Below are 26465 nucleotides of genomic sequence, written 5' to 3'. Positions count from 1 at the left end.
CACGTCTGGATAAAAATATCCGCTCCATGTGTGACCGGTGTGAGGCTCATTCTCTCAGACTCATCAGCGGCGTTGACTCATCCCCACCGACAGTGTGAGTGATGCCTTCCAGAGGGTTGGACTAGTGCATTCAGGATTTTACTGACAAGAAACCTTTTATTTTCATGAACATGTCCCCGGAAATGTTTTCTAGAAAAGTCCACTGAAAATTAACAAGTCTGATATTACACAACTACACACGGCTCGAAATTTCAGCCACTTTCATGACAAGATTATAACAAAAAGGTATAGACATGCAGAGAGGCCACGCCTCTGCCTCTGCGGCTGACAAGAACAGAGGCCCCGCCTCCTTTGTCCTTCATCTCCTTTATAGGGAGTGATAGGGATATACCAGCTTTCCTGAAAGTCCCAAAGGCCACACCCACTTTCACCTCCTACATGATGACTCACAGGCTCACAGGCCACGCCTTCTTCAACTTTTTTCACTGGCACTGACAAGCATAGCCATACTTCCTTCACTGAGTAACAGAAAAGACACGCCTTTTTCACTATGACCAACAAACACAAAGGACATGCCTCCTTCATTATGACTGGCAGACACAAAGGACACGCCTCCTTCACTGTGACCAACAAACACAAAGGATGCGCCTCCTTCACTGTGACTGACAAACACAAATGACACGCCTCCTTCACTGTGACTAACAGACACCAAGGACACGCCTCCTTCACTGACGAACACACACAAATGACACACCTCCTTCACTGAGACTGACAGACATAAAGGACATGCCTCCTTCACTGACGAACATACACAAATGACACGCCTCCTTCATTATGACTGGCAGATACAAAGGACACGCCTCCTTCACTGATTAACACACACAAAGGACACACCTCCTTCACTGAGACTGACAGACACAAAGGATATGCCTCTTTCATGATGACTGACAGACACAAAGGACACGCCTCCTTCATTATAACTGGCAGACACCAAGGACACGCCTCCTTCACTGACTAACACACATAAAGGACACACCTCCTTCACTGTGACTGACAAACACAAATGACACGCCTCCTTCACTATGACTTAACAGACACCAAGGACACGCCTCCTTCACTGATGAACACACACAAATGACACGCCTCCTTCACTGAGACTGACAGACATAAAGGACATGCCTCCTTCACTGACGAACATACACAAATGACACGCCTCCTTCATTATGACTGGCAGACACAAAGGACACGCCTCCTTCACTGACTAACACACACAAAGGACACACCTCCTTCACTGAGACTGACAGACACAAAGGATACGCCTTCTTCATTATGATTGACAGACACAAATGACACGCCTCCTTCATTATGACTGGCAGACACAAAGGACACGCCTCCTTCACTGACTAACACACACAAAGGACACACCTCCTTCACTGAGACTGACAGACACAAAGGATACGCCTCCTTCATTATGATTGACAGACACAAAGGACACGCCTCCTTCATTATAACTGGCAGACACAAAGAACACGCCTCCTTCACTGACTAACACACATAAAGGACACGCCTCCTTCACTGAGACCAACAAACACAAAGGACACGCCTCCTTCACTGACTAACACACACAAATGACACGCCTCCTTCACTGAGACTGACAGACACAAATGACACGCCTCCTTCACTGAGACTTCCAGACATAAAGGACATGCCTCCTTCACTGACGAACATACACAAATGACACGCCTCCTTCATTATGACTGGCAGACACAAAGGACACGCCTTCTTGACTGACTAACACACAAAGGACACACCTCCTTCACTGAGACCAACAAACACAAAGGACACGCCTCCACTGAGACCAACAAACACAAAAGACACGCCTCCTTCACTGTGACTGACACACAAAGGACACGCCTGTGACCGTTAGAAACAAAGGACACATCTTCCAATGGGACTAGCAAAATCTGAATATAGGCCACACCCCCTTCACCTTCTTTAAGAGGATTGATAATCACAGAATCTGTGCCCGCTTTCTTGTTATAAAGGCCACACCTCTTTTCACCTTGTTCATTGTGACTCACAGGCACATAGGCCACACCTCTTTTATGTTACCAAGAATTCCAAAAACAGAGACCCCGCCTTCTTCACAGGGTCTGGCAGTCACAGAGGCCACACCTCCTTCAACTATCATTAGGACTGACTGAAACATGACAGAGGCCACTCCCCTTCATCACCTTTAAGAGAACTGACAATTAAAGAAGCCACGCCTTCTTTACCTCTTTCATCGTCACTGACAATCACAGAAGCCACACCTATTTCATATTTCTGACAACATTACAAAGGCCACGCCTCTTTTTTTTACTGGGAATGACAGACACAAAACCACGCCTCCTTCATAACTTTGACTGGCACTGACAGTCACAAAGGCCACACCCTTTCACCTTCTCCAAAGGTCATGCACAGCAAATAACATACAGAACAGAAAAGAGGCCACGCCTCCTTTACTGGGATTGACAGGCACAATGGAAAGGACACACCTCCTCCACAGTAACAGTGGCCTTTCACTTTTTTCAACTGGGCTGATAAATAGAACAGATGCCACGCCTCTTTCACCACCTTCACCAGAACTGGCTGATAGGCCACACCCCCTTATTATAAATACGGAGACACAGATGTGATGAGTGTGAGCGTGTGATGAGTTCAGTAGAGGCTGTAAAAGGTGTAAATCTCACCATGTCTGGCACAAAGCAGAGAAATCCTGCTCCCGTGTAGGCCTGGATATCTGAAATCGGCACCACCTTCAGGTCAGCATCATTACTCAGGCATGTGGGACTCGCGCTGATGCACACTGGGTAATGTTCAAAACGCTGTGAGGATCAGAAGCATGCGAGACGCAGAAGAGAAAAAAAACCCACAAAAATGATAAAAATGTAGACATTTCTGACTAAATCGTTGAAAGTACAGTACTGATGCATAAGCCTACGTGCTAATGTATGCTAATGTTGTTAATTAATGTTCATATTTGGAATAAACTCCACCTCCTTATTATAAAGTCGAAGTTTCGCTGTAGCTTTGGCCGACAGCTCCACATCTTCAGCACCAAACATCTGCTGCACTGCTTTTCTCACTTTATCAATCACAGGCATCTGAAACCAAACCACACACACACACACACACACACACACACACACACACACACACGTGTTTCAGTCGTCTCCTCTGTGTCTGTAAGGATTATGTCTTTAATATTATAAATAAGTGCTGATAATTAAACAGCTCCGCATCAGAGGTGAGAATTGACTTTGCTCTCTTTCTCAGAGGCTGATGATGAGAACCGAGAACACACTGCTGCCCACTTCATAACCCTTTCACATCTATCTATCTATCTATCTATCTATCTATCTATCTATCTATCTATCTATCTATCTATCTATCTCACTGAAGTGGAGGTTCCTCTTTGCTTCCTAATGTTGATGCGACCTTTAAAACTTTTCTACATCTCTTTTATTAGTCTGAAAAATACGCAGGCGATTATAGAAAATCATGCACGCTGATTCTGATTGGTCGAGAAATTCAGACTATTGCTGGGTTTCAGTCTTGTGACTTTTCTTAGCAGAAAGTTTTACCGGGGGCGGCATGGTGGTGTAGTGGTTAGCGCTGTCGCCTCACAGCAAGAAGGTCCTGGGTTCGAGCCCCGGGGCCGGCGAGGGCCTTTCTGTGTGGAGTTTGCATGTTCTCCCCGTGTCCGCGTGGGTTTCCTCCGGGTGCTCCGGTTTCCCCCACAGTCCAAAGACATGCAGGTTAGGTTAACTGGTGACTCTAAATTGAGCGTAGGTGTGAATGTGAGTGTGAATGGTTGTCTGTGTCTATGTGTCAGCCCTGTGATGACCTGGCGACTTGTCCAGGGTGTACCCCACCTTTCGCCCGTAGTCAGCTGGGATAGGCTCCAGCTTGCCTGCGACCCTGTAGAAGGATAAAGCGGCTAGAGATGATGAGATGAGGTTTTACCGGCAGTGAAATAGCTGGTGGTCTAAACAGCTGCCGTAGTGCAAACAGCTAGCGATAAGTTATCAGAGTACGCTCTTAATCTAGAAACCACTGCTGGCTTTGGATATCTTCAGAAGATTGCTGTGTGCAATGGAATCGACCCCTACAGTCTGGGAAAGAAGGATTTGTCATACAATCTCGAAAACTACCCTTCAGTCGAGTTCCCCGACATCTCCAACTATCTGGTGTTGCAGACGTCCTTCTACACCGCAAAACAGATGGAAGAGTACGGAGGCTTACAACTTTTTTGTACATGGCTGGGTAAAGGACCTCGGGATCAAGTCGCTGCCGAATGAATCCTGTATTGTTTTTGCCCGTGTCAGTATGTTTTTTTTTAAGCTTTTCATTCACGTCTTTACAACGACCCGCAAACAAACAACAGTTGGCTTGATTCTCACTTGTCTTGGCTCTTATCTCTCAGCTAAATCATTCACAAAGATAATCAGAAACCCCTTTAAAGACCTGGATCTTAGTTAAACAAGACGGAGAAGAAGTGATCACGGCGCATTGTAACTGTACGGCTGGGGAAGAATTTTGTCGCAACCTTCATGCATATGGACTTTGTGAGGCGTAAACAAAGAAACAGCTGGAGACTTTAGCGCTTCGCGACTAAAAAAAGTACCGTAAAATAATGATACATAGCAAGAAAAGTACTTGGAAAACACTAAGGACAGAGCTGAGAGGGAAATACTGTACAAACCTTTCACCAACTCCAGCACGCTTCGACTCGGCTCCCTTCGATTTCAGTCAGAGGTTCACTGAAAAGCCGCCTTTCTCCACGTCTTTTTGTGAAATCCTATGGTTTATTAGTTCACGGTGAACCCTGAAGAAACTTATCAGTTTCACGGTTTGATCGATTCGCTACAAACAACCTAAAACAACGCAAGCGTACGGCATTTTTCATGCGAGCAATGAACCTTCTCCGTACAAACGCTTTGTCAACTCAGTTTTGGTAGACCACCAGCTAAAGTTTTGAATAACTAATGAGGCAGATGTGACGTCACGTGAAACCCAGCAATTTCTTGATAATCACCTTGAGCGACTCGGCAAAAAGGCGTCCGATCACTTCGTCACCGTAAGTGAGGAAGGATTACAAATGATGAAAGAAAATGCTGTTTCTAAAATAAAAGCATTAAAGATGCAGCAAAGAAGTTTGGTCTAAAACTATTCAAAGGCAATGTGGAGTTGCAATTTCTCATCTCATCTCATTATCTCTAGCCGCTTTATCCTTCTACAGGGTCGCAGGCGAGCTGGAGCCTATCCCAGCTGACTACGGGCGAAAGGCGGGGTTCACCCTGGACAAGTCGCCAGGTCATCACAGGGCTGACACATAGACACAGACAACCATTCACACTCACATTCACACCTACGCTCAATTTAGAGTCACCAGTTAACCTAACCTGCATGTCTTTGGACTGTGGGGGAAACCGGAGCACCCAGAGGAAACCCATGCGGACACGGGGAGAACATGCAAACTCCGCACAGAAAGGCCCTCGCCGGCCACGGGGCTCGAACCCGGACCTTCTTGCTGTGAGGCGACAGCGCTAACCACTACACCACCGTGCCACCCGGAGTTGCAATTTATTTTATCGATTTCAAAACAAAGGCTGAGCCCGGCCGGGCCCCATGGGCAAATGTAAGGATTTGATGTGACTCAGCGTAGATCAGTGACACAAGTCTGCGCCGCAAAGTTATTACATTTACATGCTGCTTTTGGAGTCTGAAATAAATTATTAAAAATTGCTTTTAAAATAATCACCTGTGTATTTAGACTAAAACAATTATCCACCTCAGGCTCAGTGAATAATAACCTCAACTTCAACCTCGACTTCGTTTCAGTTATTATTCATCAAGATTCACTGAGCCTTTGGGGAATAATTGATAAATGCCTCATTACGCAATTACTCATAACTACATAATTACATAATGAGACGAAAACACAGCAAATTGTTCATTAATTAATGTAGTAGTAGTTTCATATGGTGGCACACCTCCAGATGAGCATCTCTAAACCAGTTGTTAAAGGTGTCGCCGCCTTGATGTATAATGATGTAGCCGCCTGGCACTGCTATTACTGGGCAATGTAACACTATGTGGTCAAGTGTCATGTGGGGATTCCTGACATTTAGGGCACATTTGGGACTCAATGTAGTCCCAACGATGCAAACTGGTGGCTGTTCTGGCAAGTCTTGATCTAAGCCTGTTTGGTTGAGTCCACTGTCTTCTAGTTTGGTTGAGGATGCCAGGTAGTGGATTGATGGGATCCTCTATTAGTTCCCCACCTCTGGGAACATTTTGGTTCCATTCCTTTCTCCAGGAAGTTTTGATGTTGAAGTTTTCCTTCTTGGTCTTATAGAAGGGTTTTCTTGATTTGAATCTTGAGGTGGTAGGTGCTACTTCTATTATTTGTTTGAGCAGTTTGGCACATTAGGGTGGCACGGTGGTGTAGTGGTTGGCGCTGCCGCCTCACAGCAAGAAGGTCCAGGTTCGAGCCCCGTGGCCAGCGAGGGCCTTTCTGTGCGGAGTTTGCATGTTCTCCCCATGTCTGAGTGGGTTTCTTCCGGGTGCTCCAGTTTCCCCCATAGTCCAAAGACATGCAGGTTAGGTTAACTGGTGACTCTAAATTGACCGTAGGTGTGAATGTGAGTGTGAATGGTTGTCTGTGTCTATGTGTCAGCCCTGTGATGACCTGGCGACTTGTCCAGGGTGTACCCCACCTTTTGCCCGTAGTCAGCTGGGATAGGCTCCAGCTTGCCTGTGACCCTGTAGAACAGGATAAAGCGGCTAGAGATAATGAGATGAGATGAGTTTGGCACATTATGGAACTCGGGTCAGGGACCTTGCTACTGGTAACATTGTAACCCAGTACAACCTACCGCATAGATGGGTGGTCGGCATCTAAACCGGCTCCCCCACCAGTGTATACTGGTGAGGAGGGTGGCATGTCACCCAGCAGGACTAAAAACAAGACCTGTCAAAGAAGCTCCTTGGGAGCCAATGGCCATCATGCAAGGTGACCTATGGTATCACTTAAGAGTGGGGTTAAACAAATCTGTCTCCCAGTCAGCCACTGCAGGAGACACTGATGCCAGTTTGTCTTGGCCCGTCCTTGCCACTGGGCTACACCATTGTTCTAGTAACTTGCAAAAGCCAGCAGTGCTTTAAAACCCTTGCAAGCAGTTTCATGACTATGGCTGAAAGGAACTTGTATCGTACCGGCTCAAACGTCGCCTGGGTTAACAAGGTTTGTGCTGGCTCTAGGGGCCAGTGGAAGGGTTGCTAGGATGCAAGAAAATGATCACTTTGTGTGTTGTTTCTGAGTGATCTCTTCTCTGCGAAGATGTGGTGGAGCAATATTGCTCATTGTTGGTAGCCATTCTACTGGTGTTGATTTGATGGCACCAGATATTATTCGCATTCTTTCGTTCAGTTTGATGTCAATCTTTTTTTGCATGGGTGCTTTGTGCCCATACTGGGACACAATATTCAGCTACACTGCTGCATAATGCTAATGCTGACGTTCTTAGCACACTCTCGGATGCTCCCCATGCTGTCCCTGATGAGTGAGTTTCTCTTTGCCAGTTTCTGTACTGAATCTTCCAGCTGTTTTGTATGTTAGATATTTAGGGTATTTCTCTGGTGGAAGTGATTCGTTATTTAGTAACACCTGTAGGTTTTGATTTGCTTGGTGGTTGTTCAAATGGAAGAGAGTTGTCACAGTTTTTGCAGTGTTCGTTTTTAGATACCAGGTCTTGAAAAAAGCATGGATTGGTCCAAGGTTAGAGACTAAAAATGATCCAAACCCAGTGACCAGACTAGGACAACCATCCTACTCCTGGTCCCACACCTTCTGAGCATCAATGAATTAATTATCAACATTAATAAAAAAAAAATAATAATGTATATGTATCTCAGGATTTGAAACCTGGCCATAAATTAAAAAAAAAAAGCTATAAATTAACCAATCAATTAATTAATAAAAATCAAACTTTTTTTCGTATTTTTATTACAAATATGCGTGTTTTTTATTTGATGTTTTTAAGATCAGCTTCAGTTTCTCATTCATAAAAAAATACATTAATGCATGAAATTTGTTTCTCAGTTTCTCTTTTACAAACATCGTAAACATATAAGGGAAGAAGTAGCTTATTAAAATATGCACTCATTTGCATATTTAAAAAATTTGCAACTACTTCCACTATAATTATTATCGTTATTGTGATTTTTATTCTGGGTTAGTCTCGGAGCGATCTTCTACGCATGTCAGGTGATGACCAAGACATTTATGTTGTTTTTGTTGATGTGCAAGAGAGGATTTTGTTTACCTGCTTGTTTGTAATTGATGGGAAAACAATTATAATAAAACACATTTGCTAAAAAGATAATCTGAATCAGGGCGGCACGGTGGTGTAGTGGTTAGCGCTGTCGCCTCACAGCAGGAAGGTCCGGGTTCGAGCCCTGTGGCCGGCGAGGGCCTTTCTGTGTGGAGTTTGCATGTTCTCCCCGTGTCCGCGTGGGTTTCCTCCGGGTGCTCCGGTTTCCCCCACAGTCCAAAGACATGCAGGTTAGGTTAACTGGTGACTCTAAATTGAGCGTAGGTGTGAATGTGAGTGTGAATGGTTGTCTGTGTCTATGTGTCAGCCCTGTGATGACCTGGCGACTTGTCCAGGGTGAACCCCGCCTTTCGCCCGTAGTCAGCTGGGATAGGATCCAGCTCGCCTGCGACCCTGTAGAACAGGATGAAGCGGCTAGAGATAATGAGATGAGATGAGATGAGATAATCTGAATCTTAAAACAAGAATAAAAGAAGTTACAGAACCTTCAGTGGATTATAAACTTATTTACAGTAAAGCGAAAAAAACAAGACAAACAAAGAAGCGATAATCCTTTAATTACAGGATGATTTCAAATAAAAAACAAACAAGCAAAAGTGTGTGTGTGTGTGGGTGTGTGTGTGTGGGTGATGTGTATGTGGTGGCAGGAAGACAAAACACATGAACCTTTAGCCTGGAGTCAGTGGGTTAAAGAGTCGAGACCCCTCCCTGTACCTGCAGCTCATAGGGGAAGTGGAGCGTGCTCTGGATCTCGGCTGCTCTCTGAACACTGCGTGCCAGCTCCAGTGCTCCAGCGCCCCCTTCAGACCAACTGCTGCACTGCACAGCCTCGACCGCTCCGAACCTCCTGGCCTGATTGCACACCATCTCCACCTCAGCCTCTGCGTCACCACTACACACAGGACAGCACGAGAGCTTCATCAATACTGCTTCAGGAGGACGAGGACTCTCTCCAGACTCCTTCCAGAAACGTTCGACAAGCATTTCCGGACAAGAAAACGTCACCATGTTGACGATTAAACGTTATTCGATCAGTTTATCTCGAGTGTCTGCTGTACAAGTCCCAGTGCACAACCATCAGAGCTGCTGTTCGAGAGAATTAATCAACAATTTCTGACCTGAACGTGTTTACAGCCACCACAACTGGTATCCCATAGACCCTGGACATCTCCAACTGCCTCTTCAGATGAAAACAGCCTTTCTCCAGGAGCTCCAGGTTCTAGAGCACACAGAAGAACCAGTATTTTACACCAGCCAAGCCTGTGATCCACACTTTTCCAGTGCAATATCGAAAAGCCTTAGGGTGTATTCAGACCAGGATAGTTCGATAGTTCACTTGCTTTGGTCCGAACCAAATGTTTTTTTTTTATTTTTTCATTTTGGTGCGGTTCGCTTTCACACTGTACATTTTAGTAAGCGGACCAAAATCTGTCAACAAAGCCACGCGCCCTGAGGTCGTTCAGCTATTGGTCAGAGACGACACGCGCACAAAGCGTTAAGTTCAAAAGTAGTCCTGGAGGCTTTCCGTGCTGTTATTCTTTTTAATGTCATCAAAGCTATATATGTTTTTTCCAGTTTTTACTGTTTTCACAATTGTGCGATTACTATGCTGTTGTACAAATAATTTATCAACGACGACGACAAAGGGCAAGGCGGCTATGGAGGATAGCGCTGATGAGCGCACATCATGTTGTGACAGTTCTGGCTCTTCACGCAAGACGGAGGAGGTATGTGTCGGGATATTCGCCTTATCCATCGTAATAGATGAATTTCTTTTTTGCGTCGCTAGTACCGCCACTTTTTGAAAGAATGTCCCTGATTTTAATGTAGGTCTGACGGAGTTTCTTCACTTTTAGCCGACATTGTTCTGGGGAGCGTGTGAACCCCTTCTCCTTCATTTTCTCACTGAATACAGCAAACACGTCGGCATTTATCCACTTATCCATTTATCCATATATCCACAAGGGTGCGCGTTTCTTACTCGGCCCACGTTTGCCCCCTACTCATTTTTTGTACTCTGTAGTCTAGCCTACCACTGGTCTGAATGACTGAATGACTGTTGTAAGGTTCCCTTGACAACCGAAACAGTGTTTGCACTTTGCGGTGGAGTGTCAAGACTCTGTTTCCCATAATGCTCGACAAACGACGGAAGCTCCCGAGGTACAAAAAAGCAAAACTGTCAGATTAGGTCTGGTCTGCTTTCACACCTCCAAAAGATCCGCACCAGGGTTCCTTTGGTCCGGACCGAGTCCGACCTTGCAGCTGGGTCTCGGTCCGCTTGTTTGGTCCGGACCAGAGTTCGGTGGTTTGTATTCAGACCAACCCAAAAGGTCCGGACCAAGGGAAATTTGGTTCGTTTGGTCCGGACCAAACAACGTAGGTGTGAATACGCCCTTAATCAATAAAAAATAAATATCGTGAACTTTCCTTGAGATAGAGTACGAGACCAAGTTTTACCTGCTTTGAAGACTGTTCAGGTACAGGAAAGCCTCCTGAGATCTAAAAAATGAGAAAGAAATACTACCATTTGTATTATCAATGCACTCAAGCTTGATTTCAATGTGTGTGTGTGTGTGTGTGTGGAGTGTGTGGGATGGACAAGCGGTATAAATTCCTCTCCAAAGCGTGGAGGTGATATAATGTCACACCTCATGCCTCTGCTGAAGCTGACTAATGCTGACCTCATGACCTTTCTTCCATGGGTTTTAGAGTCATGTTGTTCCAAATATCGAACATCTCATGTGCAAAACTAACATTTCAATCAACAAAGTCTAAGCAGTAAAATGCTCCCTGATCACATCCAGTACTCGTCTTCAAGACATGTTCTCGCTCCTCAACCCCTTTCTTCAAGTGTCACCTGTTAGATGATCGAATAAACAACAACAGAAACTGATGAAAAACACTTCAACTTGATCTTGACGTCAGTTTCTCAGGCTGATGGCCAATGAAAGATGGTAAAACGTTGACATCAGAGAGGAACAAACGAGTAGATCAGGATTGTTTTTTCATGTTTGACTCACGTACAGTGCATGGTGAGAATATGATGCTGTTGTTTTGTTGTATTGTTGATTTATTTACACTAAACTCCAGCTGTGATATTGTGTTTATATGTGAATGTAAAGTGTGTGTGTGTGAATATAAAGAGAGCGAGTTAAAAATCCTGCAAGGTCACATTCTTTACTCCCCCTTGGTGTTTGTCCCATTTTGTCGCATACCAAGCTGGAATTAAAATGGATTTTTGGAGGGTTAACACCATTTTATTTTTTACGCAACATGCCGACAACTTTAAAGGTGAAAATTGTTGTTTTATTGAGACACAAACAATAATTAAGATGGAAAAAAATAACCAGAAATCTAGTGTGTGCATAAGTATTCACCCCTTTTCATATGGAACCCGTAAATAAGAGCTGGTCCAACCAATTCACTTCATCTCATCTCATTATCTCTAGCCGCTTTATCCTGTTCTACAGGGTCGCAGGCGAGCTGGATCCTATCCCAGCTGACTACGGGCGAAAGGCGGGGTTCACCCTGGACAAGTCGCCAGGTCATCACAGGGCTGACACATAGACACAGACAACCATTCACACTCACATTCACACCTACGCTCAATTTAGAGTCACCAGTTAACCTAACCTGCATGTCTTTGGACTGTGGGGGAAACCGGAGCACCCGGAGGAAACCCACGCGGACACGGGGAGAACATGCAAACTCCGCACAGAAAGGCCCTCGCCGGCCATGGGGCTCGAACCCGGACCTTCTTGCTGTGAGGCGACAGCGCTAACCACTACACCACCGTGCCGCCCCCAATTCACTTCATAAGTCACATAATTAGTTGATTAAGATCCACCTGTTTTCAATCAAAGTGTCACATGATCTGTCACATGATGTCTGTATAAATCAACCTGTTCTGGAAGGACCCTGACTCTGCAACACGACTAAGCAAGCAACATGAAAACCAAGGAGCCTCCAAACAGGTCAGAGACAAAGTTGTGGAGAAGTATAGATCAGGGTTGGGTTATAAAAATATCCCAAACTTTGAATATCCCACAGAGCTCCATTAAATCCATTATAGCAAAATGGAAAGAACATGGCACCACTACAAACCTGACAAGAGAAGGCCCCGCCCACCAAAACTCACAGACAGGGCAAGGAGGGCATTAATCAGAGATGCAACAAAGACACCAAAGATAACACTCACTACGTTTACATGCACATAGAGAGAATCGAATTTCTGCCGTTGCTCGACTGAAATCGAAGTTCAAAATGCCATGTATACACCTTAATTCGGCTGAAATTGAACCGAACTTGATTTCTCGGAATCGAGCTACACGACCTAGTTTATGCGATTTCTGCCGAGCTACTTTGTGCATGTATACCCTATCGAGCTAGTTGTCGAGCTACTTCCGGAAGTGACGAGTGACCACAAGCGGGAAACACAACAGCCTCGGTCGGCATGACAACAGTAGTAGCGAGCAGCAGAAGAGGTCAGGAGGAACAAACGAAGAAGAGAAAATGGCGATGTAGAGCTCTCTGAAGTGTGGGTGGAGCACAGAGGACGGCAGGACAAAGCTTCTGGTACTAATTGGCTTTTTATTGTCAGACTTTTCAGTTTAACAGCCTACTTTTATTCTTGAGAGAAAAACACGCGCACGCGCTGTGTTCTAGTCCCGGGATGAGCTCTCCCCTCTGCTCTCCCTCTGCCTCCTTAAATAGGGCGCGGTTACTGGGAAGACACACAAACACAGGTTAATTACCGTCAGGTGAAGTGATTCTGCCACTCACCTTCCCTGGCTCCGCCCTCCTGTCACAGACCGGCGCTTGACCACGCCCCCACTGCCACAGGCAAGCAGAAACGTGCACTTCTGGAGCAATGAGGAGACAGAGTTCATGCTCATTCAGATTAAGGAGTTGAATATATTAAAATTCATGGACGGGAGAAAAACGCGCAATGGAGAACACGGAACTGATAACTTTGTTTACACTCTTGAATAGCTCTTCTTCATGACGACAACCGGAAGTGTACCAACACGATGGGGCGTGTTGCGCCACCTGTGGCTCGGGTGCACAATGCACCTCACACAATAGCCCGATTTCATTGTGTGCATGTAGGATTGGATTTCTCTGGCACCCTGCTGGGACCTTCAGCTCAATTACCACAGCAGCTCAATTTGGATGTGCATGTAAACGTAGTCACTGAAGGAGCTGCAAAGATCCACAGCGGAGATGGGAGTATCTGTCCATAGGACTGCTTTAAACCATACACTCCACGGAGTGGGCAGGGCTTTATGGAAGAGTGGCCAGAAAAAATGTAATTGCTTAAGAAAACACATTTGGAGTTTACCCAACAGCATGTGGCAGACTCCCCAAACACATAGAAGAAGATTCTCTGGTCAAATGAGACTAAAATTGATCTTTTTGGCCATCATGGGAAACGCCATGTGTGGCGCAAACCCAACACCCTGAGAACACCATTCCTACAGTGAAGCATGGTGGTGGCAGCATCATGCTGTGGGGATGTTTTTCATCTGCAGGGATAGGAAAGCTGGTCAGGACTGAAGGAAAGATGGATGGCACTAAATACAGGGCAATTCTGGAGGAAAACATGTTTGAGTTGGCCAGAGGTTTCAGACTAGGACAAAGGTTCACGTTCCAGCAGGACAATGACCCTAAACATACTGCTAAAGCTACACTGGAGTGGTTTAAAAGGAAACATTTAAATGTCTTGGAATGGCCTAGTCAAAGCCCAGACCTCAATCCAACTGAGAATCTGTGGCATAACTTGAAGATTGATCTGTGGTTGGTTGAAGAGAGCAACTGGACTTGCTTGACGATTCCCGAAAACATTTCGCCTCTCATCCTAAAGGGATCCTCAGTTCTGTCTGACTACTAGGGAGTATCCAGTATTTATCCTCTCATGGATCATCATAGAATCCGAATCAGAATTCTGATGGCTGCATTGTAGGTGGCTGATAAAAGATGATGATCCATGAGAGGATAAATACTGGATACTCCCTAGTAGTCAGACAGAACTGAGGAAGCCTTTAGGATGAGAGGCGAAACGTTTTCAGGAATCGTCAAGCAAGTCCAGTTGCTCTCTTCAACCAACCACAGATTACTATGTACCTGGACGACTAAGTTTCTTCACAGATAGGTTTCTACGCACTTTGGGATGAGATCCCTTCGACTGGTGCGGGAGTATGAGAGGACTTCCAGAAAACTGGCAGACATCTTAGCCAGAGAGGATCGTTCATTTTTGTCAACCTGGAACGACCATCATTGAACAGAGGTGGGTGTCTAAGACATCTTTTATCAGCCACCTACAATGCAGCCATCAGCATTCTGATTCGGATTCTATGATGATCCATGAGAGGATAAATACTGGATACTCCCTAGTAGTCAGACAGAACTGAGGATGCCTTTAGGATGAGAGGCGAAATGTTTTCGGGAATTGTCTAGCAAGTCCAGTTGCTCTCTTCAACCAACCACAGATTACTATGTACCTGGACGACTGAGTTTCTTCACAGATAACTTGAAGATTGCTGTACACCAACACAACCCATCTAACTTGAAGGAGCTAGAGCAGATTTGCCTTGAGGAATGGGCAAAAATCCCAGTGGCTAGATGTGCTAAGCTAATAGAGACATACGCCAAGAGACTTGCAGCTGTACAGTAATTGCACCAAAAGGTGGCTCTACAATGTATTGACTTTGGAGGGTGAATACCTATGCACACTCCAGATTTCTCTTTTTTCAATCTTAATTATTGTTTGTGTCACAATAAAACAACAATTTTTACCTTTAAAGTTGTAGGCATGTTGTGTGAATCAAATGGTGCTAACCCTCCAAAAATCCATTTTAATTCCAGCTTGTAATGTGACAAAACAGGACAAACACCAAGGGGGATGAATACTTTTGCAAGACACTGTAATCCAAAGCAACTCAATTAAAAACAAACTCTCAATGATCTATCATTCCATGCTGGATTTAAACACTGGTGCTTTGTTCATGTTATTCACGTTAAGTGAAAGCATGAAAGCAAACATACCTGGTATATGCCAAAGTCTGTGCATGATGATCACTGAGAGATATAACCCAACCCTAATTCTTGCGAAACTCACCTGTGAGCCTCCACCACACATCTTCAGGGCATGCACAGAGGTCACGAACACCAGCACATGTGGGCACAGGCCTGAGGAGCGGCATGTGATGCTGAAGAAGTTCTCACAGTGAGGCGTCTCAGACACTGAATGGGGTGAAAGTGGAGATTAGTAATGCTAAGACATGTTTCAAATGCATCGAAAGAGCAAAATGAGGCCATAAAGACAAGTAATACAGTATTGTGTTGAGTATAATAAAGTTTAATACAGAATGTCACGCTCTGTGTAACTGCTTGTTTTCCTGTGCAGATGACAATACACTCCTGAATCTTGTCTAAACATCTTCTGTGTCAGTAGATTATAGAAATTAGGCTATTTTGAGATCAGTTCTATTTCCAAACGAGTTTTTTTTCTCTTTTTGAAAATGGATTTTTTAATGATAATGAAATGCAGTAATTTGTGAAACTATTAGCACCCTTAAAATGTTCTGCATGGAGAAGCAGTCCGAATTTGTTGATTTAACAAACATTTTAGGTGCCAATATTTATAAAACCAATGTTTTTTTAATTAAAAAGTGTACTAATTAAGAAAAATTTACAAGGTCCACATGTTTACACTTTAACTACCATTCCTTCATTGTGCTGTTTATACAATACATTCAATCCTGTGTATTATTATCATCACCATCATCATGAGGGGTGCCAATACTTCTGGAGTTAACCATAGAAATCAGATTTTGACCAAAAAAAAAAATCAGACTATTTCCAAGCCAGTAGTTTTGAACTAGTTATTCTGCATTTCAAATGTAAGCACAACAATATGCTAATCAGATCCAAAATTATTGGCACCCTAAAAATGTTCTGCATGAAGGAACAACCCAATATATACAAATATCTTTGAAGGGTTTTTGGTAATTTGCTAGTTTTATTGATGTCATATATTAATTATGGTGGTGTTGATCATTTTTAAAGCATAGTTTCCACAAAAATGCATTTAAGAACATTGAAGAAAGCTGTACAATGCCCCTCAGTGTCCCTATACATTTACGATTAAAACATTGCTCGTTGCACTTTGGCTTTACCACTGATTTATCATAATCATAAGGGCGTCAAATTTTTTTTTTTTTAAAGCACAAGTTAAGAAAATACAAGCCAAACATGCAGCATTCACATTTGTTTTAAGCTCTATGTGTCACTCATTGTACGTGTTATTCATTATTTCAAATGAAGGGTGCCGATACTTTTCAGGGTTGACAATAGAGAAACATAGTCAGTGCAGAAGAAAGTGTCATTTCAGAACTCCTTTTCTTGTACTTCTTTGATCATAAGCCGACATTAAATAATAATAATAATAATAATAATAATAATAATAATATACAGTGGGGCAAAAAAGTATTTAGTCAGCCACCAATTGTGCAAGTTCTCCCACTTAAAAAGATGAGAGAGGCCTGTAATTTTCATCATAGATACACTTCAACTATGAGAGACAGAATGGGGGGAAAGAATCCAGGAAATCACATTGTAGGATTTTTAATGAATTAATTGGTAAATTCCTCGGTAAAATAAGTATTTGGTCACCTACAAACAAGCAAGATTTCTGGCTCTCACAGACCTGTAACTACTTCTTTAAGAGGCTCCTCTGTCCTCCACTCGTTACCTGTATTAATGGCACCTGTTTGAACTCGTTATCAGTATAAAAGACACCTGTCCACAACCTCAAACAGTCACACTCCAAACTCCACTATGGCCAAGACCAAAGAGCTGTCAAAAGACACCAGAAACAAAATTGTAGACCTGCACCAGGCTGGGAAGACTGAATCTGCAATAGGTAAGCAGCTTGGTGTGAAGAAATCAACTGTGGGAGCAATTATTAGGAAATGGAAGACATACAAGACCACTGATAATCTCCCTCGATCTGGGGCTCCACGCAAGATCTCACCCCGTGGGGTCAAAATGATCACAAGAACGGTGAGCAAAAATCCCAGAACCACACGGGGGGACCTAGTGAATGACCTGCAGAGAGCTGGGACCAAAGTAACAAAGGATACCATCAGTAACACACTACGCCGCCAGGGACTCAAATCCTGCAGTGCCAGACGTGTCCCCCTGCTTAAGCCAGTACATGTCCAGGCCCGTCTGAAGTTTGCTAGAGAGCATTTGGATGATCCAGAAGAGGATTGGGAGAATGTCATGTGGTCAGATGAAACCAAAATAGAACTTTTTGGTAAAAACTCAACTCGTCGTGTTTGGAGGAGAAAGAATGCTGAGTTGCATCCAAAGAACACCATACCTACTGTGAAGCATGGGGGTGGAAACATCATGCTTTGGGGCTGTTTTTCTGCAAAGGGACCAGGACGACTGATCCGTGTAAAGGAAAGAATGAATGGGGCCATGTATCGTGAGATTTTGAGTGAAAACCTCCTTCCATCAGCAAGGGCATTGAAGATGAAATGTGGCTGGGTCTTTCAGCATGACAATGATCCCAAACACACCGCTTGGGCAATGGAGTGGCTTCGTAAGAAGCATTTCAAGGTCCTGGAGTGGCCTAGCCAGTCTCCAGATCTCAACCCCATAGAAAATCTTTGGAGGGAGCTGAAAGTCCGTGTTGCCCAGCGACAGCCCCAAAACATCACTGCTCTAGAGGAGATCTGCATGGAGGAATGGGCCAAAATACCAGCAACAGTGTGTGAAAACCTTGTGAAGACTTACAGAAAACGTTTGACCTCTGTCATTGCCAACAAAGGGTATATAACAAAGTATTGAGATGAACTTTTGTTATTGACCAAATACTTATTTTCCACCATAATTTGCAAATAAATTCTTTAAAAATCAGACAATGTGATTTTCTGGATTTTTTTTTTCTCATTTTGTCTCTCATAGTTGAAGTGTACCTATGATGGAAATTACAGGCCTCTCTCATCTTTTTAAGTGGGAGAACTTGCACAATTGGTGACTGACTAAATACTTTTTTGCCCCACTGTATATAAGTAAAGCACAATGTGGAAACATACAGGGAATTTAGTCAGCTCCAAAATTATTGGCACCCTTGTAACATTCTGCAGAGTCAGAATAAGACTTGTTAAATCTGTCTCATTTACAAGCTAGATTTAGAAACATTCTTAGTTCATATTTATCATGATTAAAAAAAAAATCTAAATCCCCAGTGTTGATTTCACACCTACACTGTTCTTATCACTCCAGTCCAAATAAAGTGCGGAGGTGTATAACTGAACACTGGGGATTTTGCAATGTAGCTTGAAGATGAAGTGCACAGAAGCTGAAGAACAGCTCAAATAAAAATTCCTGCACAGGACTTTGACTGACAGAGTAGGTCTCACCCACAAAACCCTGAGGCCCGACCAATTTTAGAGCCATTTTGTCTGCCATGATAGATGGACTGCCCCAAGGGACATTAGCCAATGGACTGCTGTGAAGAAAGACAGGAGTTCCCTATAAGAGAGAGAAAGAGAGAGAGAGAGGACATAGATGAAATAAAACTAAGCATCAGTTTGGTCGCAAAATGAAAATGACGTATAAGGCAAGAATCATGTCAACAATTCATAATGCATTTTTTAATATATGCATACAACAATGCCTTATGAATGCATTATAATGTGATAAGAATGCATACATTGGTCATTTAGCTATACAGCTAATTGCGTTCATAGTAAGCATTACATATGTAATGTAATTTAGTATAATAAACATTTATAAATGGGTGTTTTTTTATAATGTTAGAAGTTTATTATATATACACATACTGTAGTTGTATACGAGGGTATTTCAAAAAGTTCTCAGCCTCACCCAGAAAACATCACAGGAGAAAGATTGCTCTTGCATTATTTTTCAACATAATCTCCTTTAACTTCAATGCACTTGGTCCACCAACGTTCAAGCTTCGCTATCCCTTTGCGGCAGAAGGTCACATCTTGAGCCTCTGGATTCTCCTCAACAGCATGGATGACTTCATCATCACTCTGAAAATGGAGACCACGCAAGTGGGATTTCAGTTTGGGGAACAGATGGAGATCAGGCGGTGTCAGGTCAGGTGAGGAGGTGAGTAAGGTGCATGGGGGCAACAGTTCAAAGCCGCATTTGGCTGCTTCTTCCCCTGCCACCCGTGCTGTGCTCCTGGACGGGCGCATTGTCCTGGAGCAACAGGATGCCAGCTCGAAGATTTCTTTCCTCTCCTTTTTTCTTTGATCACTTCTTTCATTTGAGTTTTTGTGGACAGTGATATAAGACTTTATAGTATAAAGTTACACCCCAAAATGGGAGTTAAGTCCCTTGTTTCCAGGTGAGGCTAACTTTTTGAAGTACCCTCATATTTCTGGTTCTTTTCAAGCATGCAGTTCTCAAAATTTTTTGTTCTAGATACCATGAAAAATATAAACCAAATGTCATGTCATAATTTTTTTTTTTATCAGAAGCAAAATGTATCATTATTATACCTCCAATGTCTGCATCAAACATGGCTTCAGGGATTCCTTCAACAGCTGACTGACAACACCGCTAACACCCTGAGATGACAAAGTATCAGGATGTTAGTCATGTCTCTATTTCTCGCTCACACATACGCCCAATCCACCAATGCAAAACAGGTGCTAGTCAAGTCAAGTCCCTCTCATGCCAGAATCTGGTCTTCCCAGGCAGTCTCCTGTCCCAGTACTAACCAATTCTCAAAGGCGTATGGGTGCGGCGCCAATCTCTGTTTCAATAGCCCTCAGCCTCTCGCCTATACAGCTAGGGTTACAGTGGGGGGCAGGTCCTCTGGTAACCGCAAGAGTTTGACTTCCTCACTTGCATCTGTATTACAGCGTGCCTTGCCAGATGGTAGTAGGTACCATTTTTATGATGGTCTTTGGTATGACCTGACCATGAGTAGAACTTGTGATCTCCCGGTTGAGAGGCGGACATGCTAACCACTAGGCCAACTCACGGTCAGACTGGTGCTAATGCTGGTTCTGAATTGGTTCAACTTGTGACCTTTCTAAACACAGTATACACTCATTCTGAATTTGATGCCTACAACACGTTCCAAAAAAGTTGGGACAGGGGCAACAAAAGACTGGGAAAGTTATGGAACACTAAAAAAAAAAAAAAAACACCTGTTTGGAGCATTCTAGAGGTAAAGAAGTTAACTGGTAATTGGTCATTCTCAGTCATTCACAAGTAAGGATGGGGTGATGTTCACCACTTTGTGAAAAAACTGCATGGGCAAATAGTCCCAAAGTTTAAGAACAACTTTTCTCAATGTATAGTTGCAAGGAATTTAGGGATTTCACCATTGACAATCCATCATATCTTCAAAAGATTCAGAGAATCCAGAGAAAGCTCTGCATGTAAGGGGCAAGACCAAAAACCAACCTTGAACCCCCGTGACCTTGGATCCCTCAGGCGGCACATGATTGTATAAAGAATATTACTACATGGGCTCGGGAACACTTTGGAAAACTGAGATCAGTAAACACAGTTCATAGTTTGCTACATCTACCAGGTGAAGTGAAAGCCAAATATCAACGACATCCAGAAACACTGCTGAATTTTCAGGACCTGAACTCATCTGAGAAAAGCCAGCATCTGTGATGGTCTGGGGGTGTGTTAGTGCCCATGGCAGGGGTAACTTGCACATTTGTGAAGACTCCATTAATGCTGGAAGGTACATACTGGTTTTGGAGTAACATATGCTGCCATCTAGATGGCATCTTTTTCAGCGAAGTCCCTGTTTAATCCAGAAAGATAATGCCAAACTACATTCCACATGTATTAAAACAGTGTGGCTTTGTAGTAAAAGAGTGCAGGTGCTAAACTGACCAGCCTGCCTCCCATTGAAAATGTGTGGCATGTTATGAAGTGCAACATATGACAACATAGACCCCGGACTGTTGAGCAACTGAAGTCATATATCAGGTAAGAATGGGAAAGAATTTCACTTTCAAAACATCAACAGTTAGTGTCCTAATTAACTGTTAAAAGAAAAGGTGATGTCACACAGTGGTAAATGCACCCCTGTCCCAAGTGTTTTGGAATGTGTTGCAGAAATCAAATTCAGAATGAGTATATACAGTGCTTAACAAATTTATTAGACCACCTGTCATAAAAGCAAGAAAACACAAATATTTTAGAAATCTCTCAAAAATTTGTTTAAAACTAAAAAGTTAATGGTTATTTATTAGGAAAATAACAAAATGAAACAACTAAATAGTTTTTATTTATATATAATAACCAAAAAACTTCATATTTTGTATGGCCTCCTTTGGCCTTGATAACGGCTTGCGTTCTTGCTGGCATTGTTTTTACGTACTTTTCAACAGCCTCTTTTGCTATCGTGTTCCAAATAGTTTGTAACTGTTCCCAGAGACTTGCGTTGGATGAAACTTTTGTTCGATCTATTTTTGAATCCACTAAATCCCAAATCTGTTCAACAGGATTCAAGTCAGGACTTTGACTTGGCCAATCCATCAGTTCCAGTACTCCAGATTCCCTTTTCTTGGCCAAATAGTCTCTGCACAGCTTTGCAGTGTGCTTAGGGTCATTATCTTCTTGGTATATGAACCCACGACCAATCAGTTTCAGTCCAGAAGGGATTCCATGATGCACCAAGATGTTGTGGTAGACCTTCTTGTTCATGATACCATCGATTTTCACTAATTTGCCCATGCCGTTTCCAGAAATTGAACCCCATACCATAACAGAACCTCCACCGTGTTTCACTGTGGGTGCAATACATCTAGCATCAAAACGTTTTCCAGCTTTTCTACGGACATAAACACGACAATGCTGACCAAAGAGCTCAAACTTGGACTCATCCGTCCAGAGTACCTTCTTCCAGTCATTTGCAGTCCAGTGTTTATGCTCCCTGGCAAATCTGAGATGTTTCTGGATGTTTGCAGTCCTCAATAACGGCTTCTTAGCAGCTATCCTTCCCTGTAAGCCTTGTTCCCGCAGCCGTCTGCTTATGGTCATTCTGGAGACTTTTTCGGACTCTGATCTAGACCTATTCATCTCCGCCTGAAGATCAGCAGAGGTCTTCCTACTGTCTCTAGTACTTAAAATCATTTCAGAAACATAAAAAAACTATTTTGGTGATCACCATTACTGCATATTTATGGTTGCTGTGGCATAAACCTTAAATCAGGTGGTGATCTAATACATTTGTTAAGCACTGTATTTACAAAAAACAATGATGTTTATCAGTTAGAACATTAAATATCTTGTATTTGTATTGTATTTTAATTGAATACAGGTTGAGAAGGATTTGCAAATCATTGCATTCTGTTTTTATTTATGTTTTACACAGCATCCCAACTTTTTTGTAACTGGGGCTGTACAGCGTCTCCTTTTCTTCTTCTTTAGTTTGGTGGTCACAAAGTTTTAGCTGGCCTTGTTAGTCCTGATAATCCTACCCGTAGCACAAGAGGTTCTCACAATAGGATCACAAGAGGTTCTTGGTTCAAGACCAGCAAAGTGTTGGTGCTACTCTGGAACAAGCTTTTTTGGCTGTGAAAATGCAAAGAACTGGTTCAAGATTAGGTACCGGCTCTGAACCAGTTCTGGAACTGCCTTGGTGAAAAAGGGGTAACACACACACATACTTCATGCCAAGTTGATGAATTAAGGGTGTACTCACACTATGTGGTCCGTACTGCAGGTGAGTACATTTGACCCCCAAAGTCCGGTTCGTTTGACAAGTGCGGGTGCGGTTCAGGTGTAAAGGTTGGAAGAGGTGCACTCGGGTGTGGTTCAGTTGGGCATGTGCACACTGTGATCGCAAACCCCATGGAACTTGAATGCTATAGCATGCACTTTTCAATTCATTGGAGAACATTTGAGTGAATAAGAGATCTGGTTCTCACCTTACTGATGAACTGAATTGTAGTTGGCGAGTCAAGCTGCATCATTATGATGCAAGTTCACTCAGGACCGAAACATAAAGTGTGGTGTGAGCGCAGGGGATTAGGGAGGAGGGATAATTGCTCTTGCGAGCAGTACAAGGCAATTGATCCTAGTGTGAGTACACCCCAAGCCTAAAAATTACATCGATCTTTACGCAGGGAAAGTTCCTCGCATTCAGAATCAGGTTACACACCTTTAACAATACAGTTAAAATAGCACTTGATCCAGCACATAGTATAATACTGCATTTTAACTGGTATGGAGTAATGACGATATTGAATCAAGGTTCATGAGATTGTAACGCGCGCGCGCACACACACACACACACACACCAGGTCTTCAGTGGTTATAAGCTCTCCAGATGTGCTGCTAGCCACCACCATCCGAGCCACTCTGTCCTGCAGGTCCTCTACACTCCTGCTCAGAGACACGACAGCCATGATCTCACTGTCCAGAGATGCACGGTCCTGCAATACAGAGCCATTCACGACATTCACGTCATTACCAGTGTTAAATAACCACAGTAACTAAAAATATCTAGAGAGCAAATGGCACTGTAACAGGAATGATACATACCATCCTGACATCTGGATTAATGTCCAACCGGACCAAGCGTCTTATCTCATCCTGGGTCAGGGACGAGGGGTTGGATTTCTCAACACCGAGTCTCTGCACAGAGATGATTTATGGTACACAATGACATCTGGGAGCAGGTTAATGAATAAATGACTTGGGCTGATTTTGAGAAAAACGGAAAAGTTTGTTTGTGTTAAGTCAGGAATAATACTCTCTCTCTGTCAGTGTTGTATAGTAACGAAGTAAAAATACTTCACTACTGTACTTAAGTACATTTTGGGAGATTTTGTATTTTACTTGAGTTTTCAAATTTTTGAGAACTTTCACTTTTACTTCACTATATTTTTTAACTTAATTGCATACTTTTACTCCGATACATTTTCAAAGAGATGTTTAGTTACTCGTTACAAAAAAAGAAAGGAAAAAAAACGTGTTTTAACCCCACTGACTGCAACGAAGTCAGGACGTGCCTGGGATTGTTCACCACTTGTGGACGACAACCAATAGGCTACACCTGTTGGCTTCACGCAGTAAGCAGAAAGCTAGCTTCGCAATCAACAGCTCTGATGGAAGAGGAGACGGAGACAGCAGCTACTTCGGCTACAAATGAAGAGGAACCTGATGATGAGCACCCCTGGCCGTATTTGAACACAATGTTCTCTTACGTTGATGTGAAGGATTCGTCCTATCGAATGAAGTGCCTCTTATGCCTTCCAAAAAACGTGGAAATTCTATCTTATAGAAACTCCCCGTCCAATCTAAAGAAACACATCGAGGTAAGTTCTAGGTTTATGAAATTGTTACAGTATATTCCCATTTCAGCAACCATAGTATGAATATTCTAGACACAATTGTGAAACCTTGAGCATTCCTGTACAAACGAACTTTGTTCTTCAGTTCCGCGCGGTTTTGGCATTTGTTGGCTGTAGCAGGCTACCTAGCTGCGAGCCTTTTCAGCTCAAGTAAAGGCATAGCTGTAAGTGTGAGGAGGACGAACAGGGAAAACTGGCATACAAGTTCATCTCATTATCTGTAGCCGCTTTATCCTGTCCTACAGGGTCGCAGGCGAGCTGGAGCCTATCCCAGCTGACTACGGGTGAAAGGCGGGGTACACCCTGGACAAGTCGCCAGGTCATCACAGGGCTGACACATAGACACAGACAACCATTCACACTCACATTCACACCTACGCTCAATTTAGAGTCACCAGTTAACCTAACCTGCATGTCTTTGGACTGTGGGGGAAACCGGAGCACCCGGAGGAAACCCACGCGGACACGGGGAGAACATGCAAACTCCGCACAGAAAGGCCCTCGCCGGCCACGGGGCTCGAACCCGGACCTTCTTGCTGTGAGGCGACAGCGCTAACCACTACACCACCGTGCCGCCCTGTTGGTGTTATGTTAAATGTTAAGATTTAGTTTATAAAGTGCAATAACGGTAGCAGCTCTTTTTTGTTTTATATTTTGTCTTGATGGTGTGATGTGCGCCTCATTTTCAGTACTATTTTATTTTTCAAAAAAAGGTTTCAAACTGTGGTCACCCTCTTCAGATGCCAGATAAGCTTCAGTTTTCTCCAAATTACTTTTTTCTTTTGATTATTATGACAGCAATCGGTCGTGTATGCACCTCCATAGTTTATAAAGTGCAATAACAGTAGCAGCTTTTTTTTATGTTTTTTTTCTTAATGGTGTGATGTATGCCTAATTTTCAGTACTTTCTCTTAGTTTAAAAAACAAAGGAAAAAAAAGAGAAAAAAAGTGTCAAAACTGTGGTCTCCATCTTCAGATGCCAGATAGGCAGCTTCATTTTTCTCCCAATTTATTTTTTTCTTGTTTATAATGGTTGTGTGTGCACCTCTATTTTCAGCAGTGTAATTGCTTGTCATGAACCATTGGTGACAAATTACCTTCAGTTTACCAAAATATTACAAATATTACAAATTCAGATTGCCTTTGCTTGTTTACTTTTACGTGTACTTTTAATTACATTACTTGAGTACATTTATTTTTGCATTACTTGTCATACTTAAGTGCAAGAAATGTCAGATACTTTAAGACTTTAACTCAAGTAACATTTCAGTCAGTGACTGACTTTTACCAAAGTCATTTTTTGGAAGGGTACCAATACTTTTACTTGAGTTTGATTTCCCAGTACTTTATACAACACTGCTCTCCATGTCGCCATGTCATATAGAGTTAGTCTTATCATCCTGGAGTTGATTTATTTCCTATAACAGTATTGTGGCAGTGGGGGCGTGGTCAAGCGCCGGTCTGTGACAGGAGGGCGGAGTCGGGGAAGGTAAGTGGCAGAATCGCTTCACCTGAGGGTAATTAACCTGTGTTTGTGTGTGTTTTCCCCAGTAAACCGCCCTCTACTTAAGGAGGGCGAGGGAGAGCGGCCCTCCAGTGGCTCCACCGCATGAAGGATGCCAACGCGCGGATCACCCGTTGGTATCTGGCACTCCAACCCTTCAACTTCAAGGTGGTCCACAGGCCGGGGGCGCAGATGGTCGTG

General features: G+C 43.3%; 1 protein-coding gene across 4 annotated transcripts in view; it reads right to left on the bottom strand.

The window, feature by feature from the left end:
- mthfd1a (methylenetetrahydrofolate dehydrogenase (NADP+ dependent) 1a, methenyltetrahydrofolate cyclohydrolase, formyltetrahydrofolate synthetase) overlaps positions 1-26465 on the bottom strand; it is a 79237-nt gene that overhangs the window by 8796 nt on the left and 43976 nt on the right. For all 4 annotated transcript variants that reach the window (XM_060916299.1, XM_060916298.1, XM_060916300.1 and 1 more), the window contains 10 exons: positions 23949-24041; positions 23705-23839; positions 19928-19996; positions 18815-18926; positions 15499-15623; positions 10839-10880; positions 9500-9600; positions 9096-9273; positions 3039-3146; positions 2733-2867 (listed from right to left, as the gene is read on the bottom strand). In XM_060916299.1, the coding sequence (XP_060772282.1) occupies positions 2733-2867; positions 3039-3146; positions 9096-9273; positions 9500-9600; positions 10839-10880; positions 15499-15623; positions 18815-18926; positions 19928-19996; positions 23705-23839; positions 23949-24041 (1098 nt within the window). The remainder of the gene's footprint in view (positions 1-2732; positions 2868-3038; positions 3147-9095; positions 9274-9499; positions 9601-10838; positions 10881-15498; positions 15624-18814; positions 18927-19927; positions 19997-23704; positions 23840-23948; positions 24042-26465) is intronic.

Source organism: Neoarius graeffei, chromosome 3 (assembly GCF_027579695.1).
Source record: "Neoarius graeffei isolate fNeoGra1 chromosome 3, fNeoGra1.pri, whole genome shotgun sequence".
Classification (NCBI taxonomy): Eukaryota; Metazoa; Chordata; class Actinopteri; order Siluriformes; family Ariidae; genus Neoarius; species Neoarius graeffei.
Note: the sequence above shows the minus strand (reverse complement) of the source record. Positions and strands in the feature narration are given on the sequence as shown.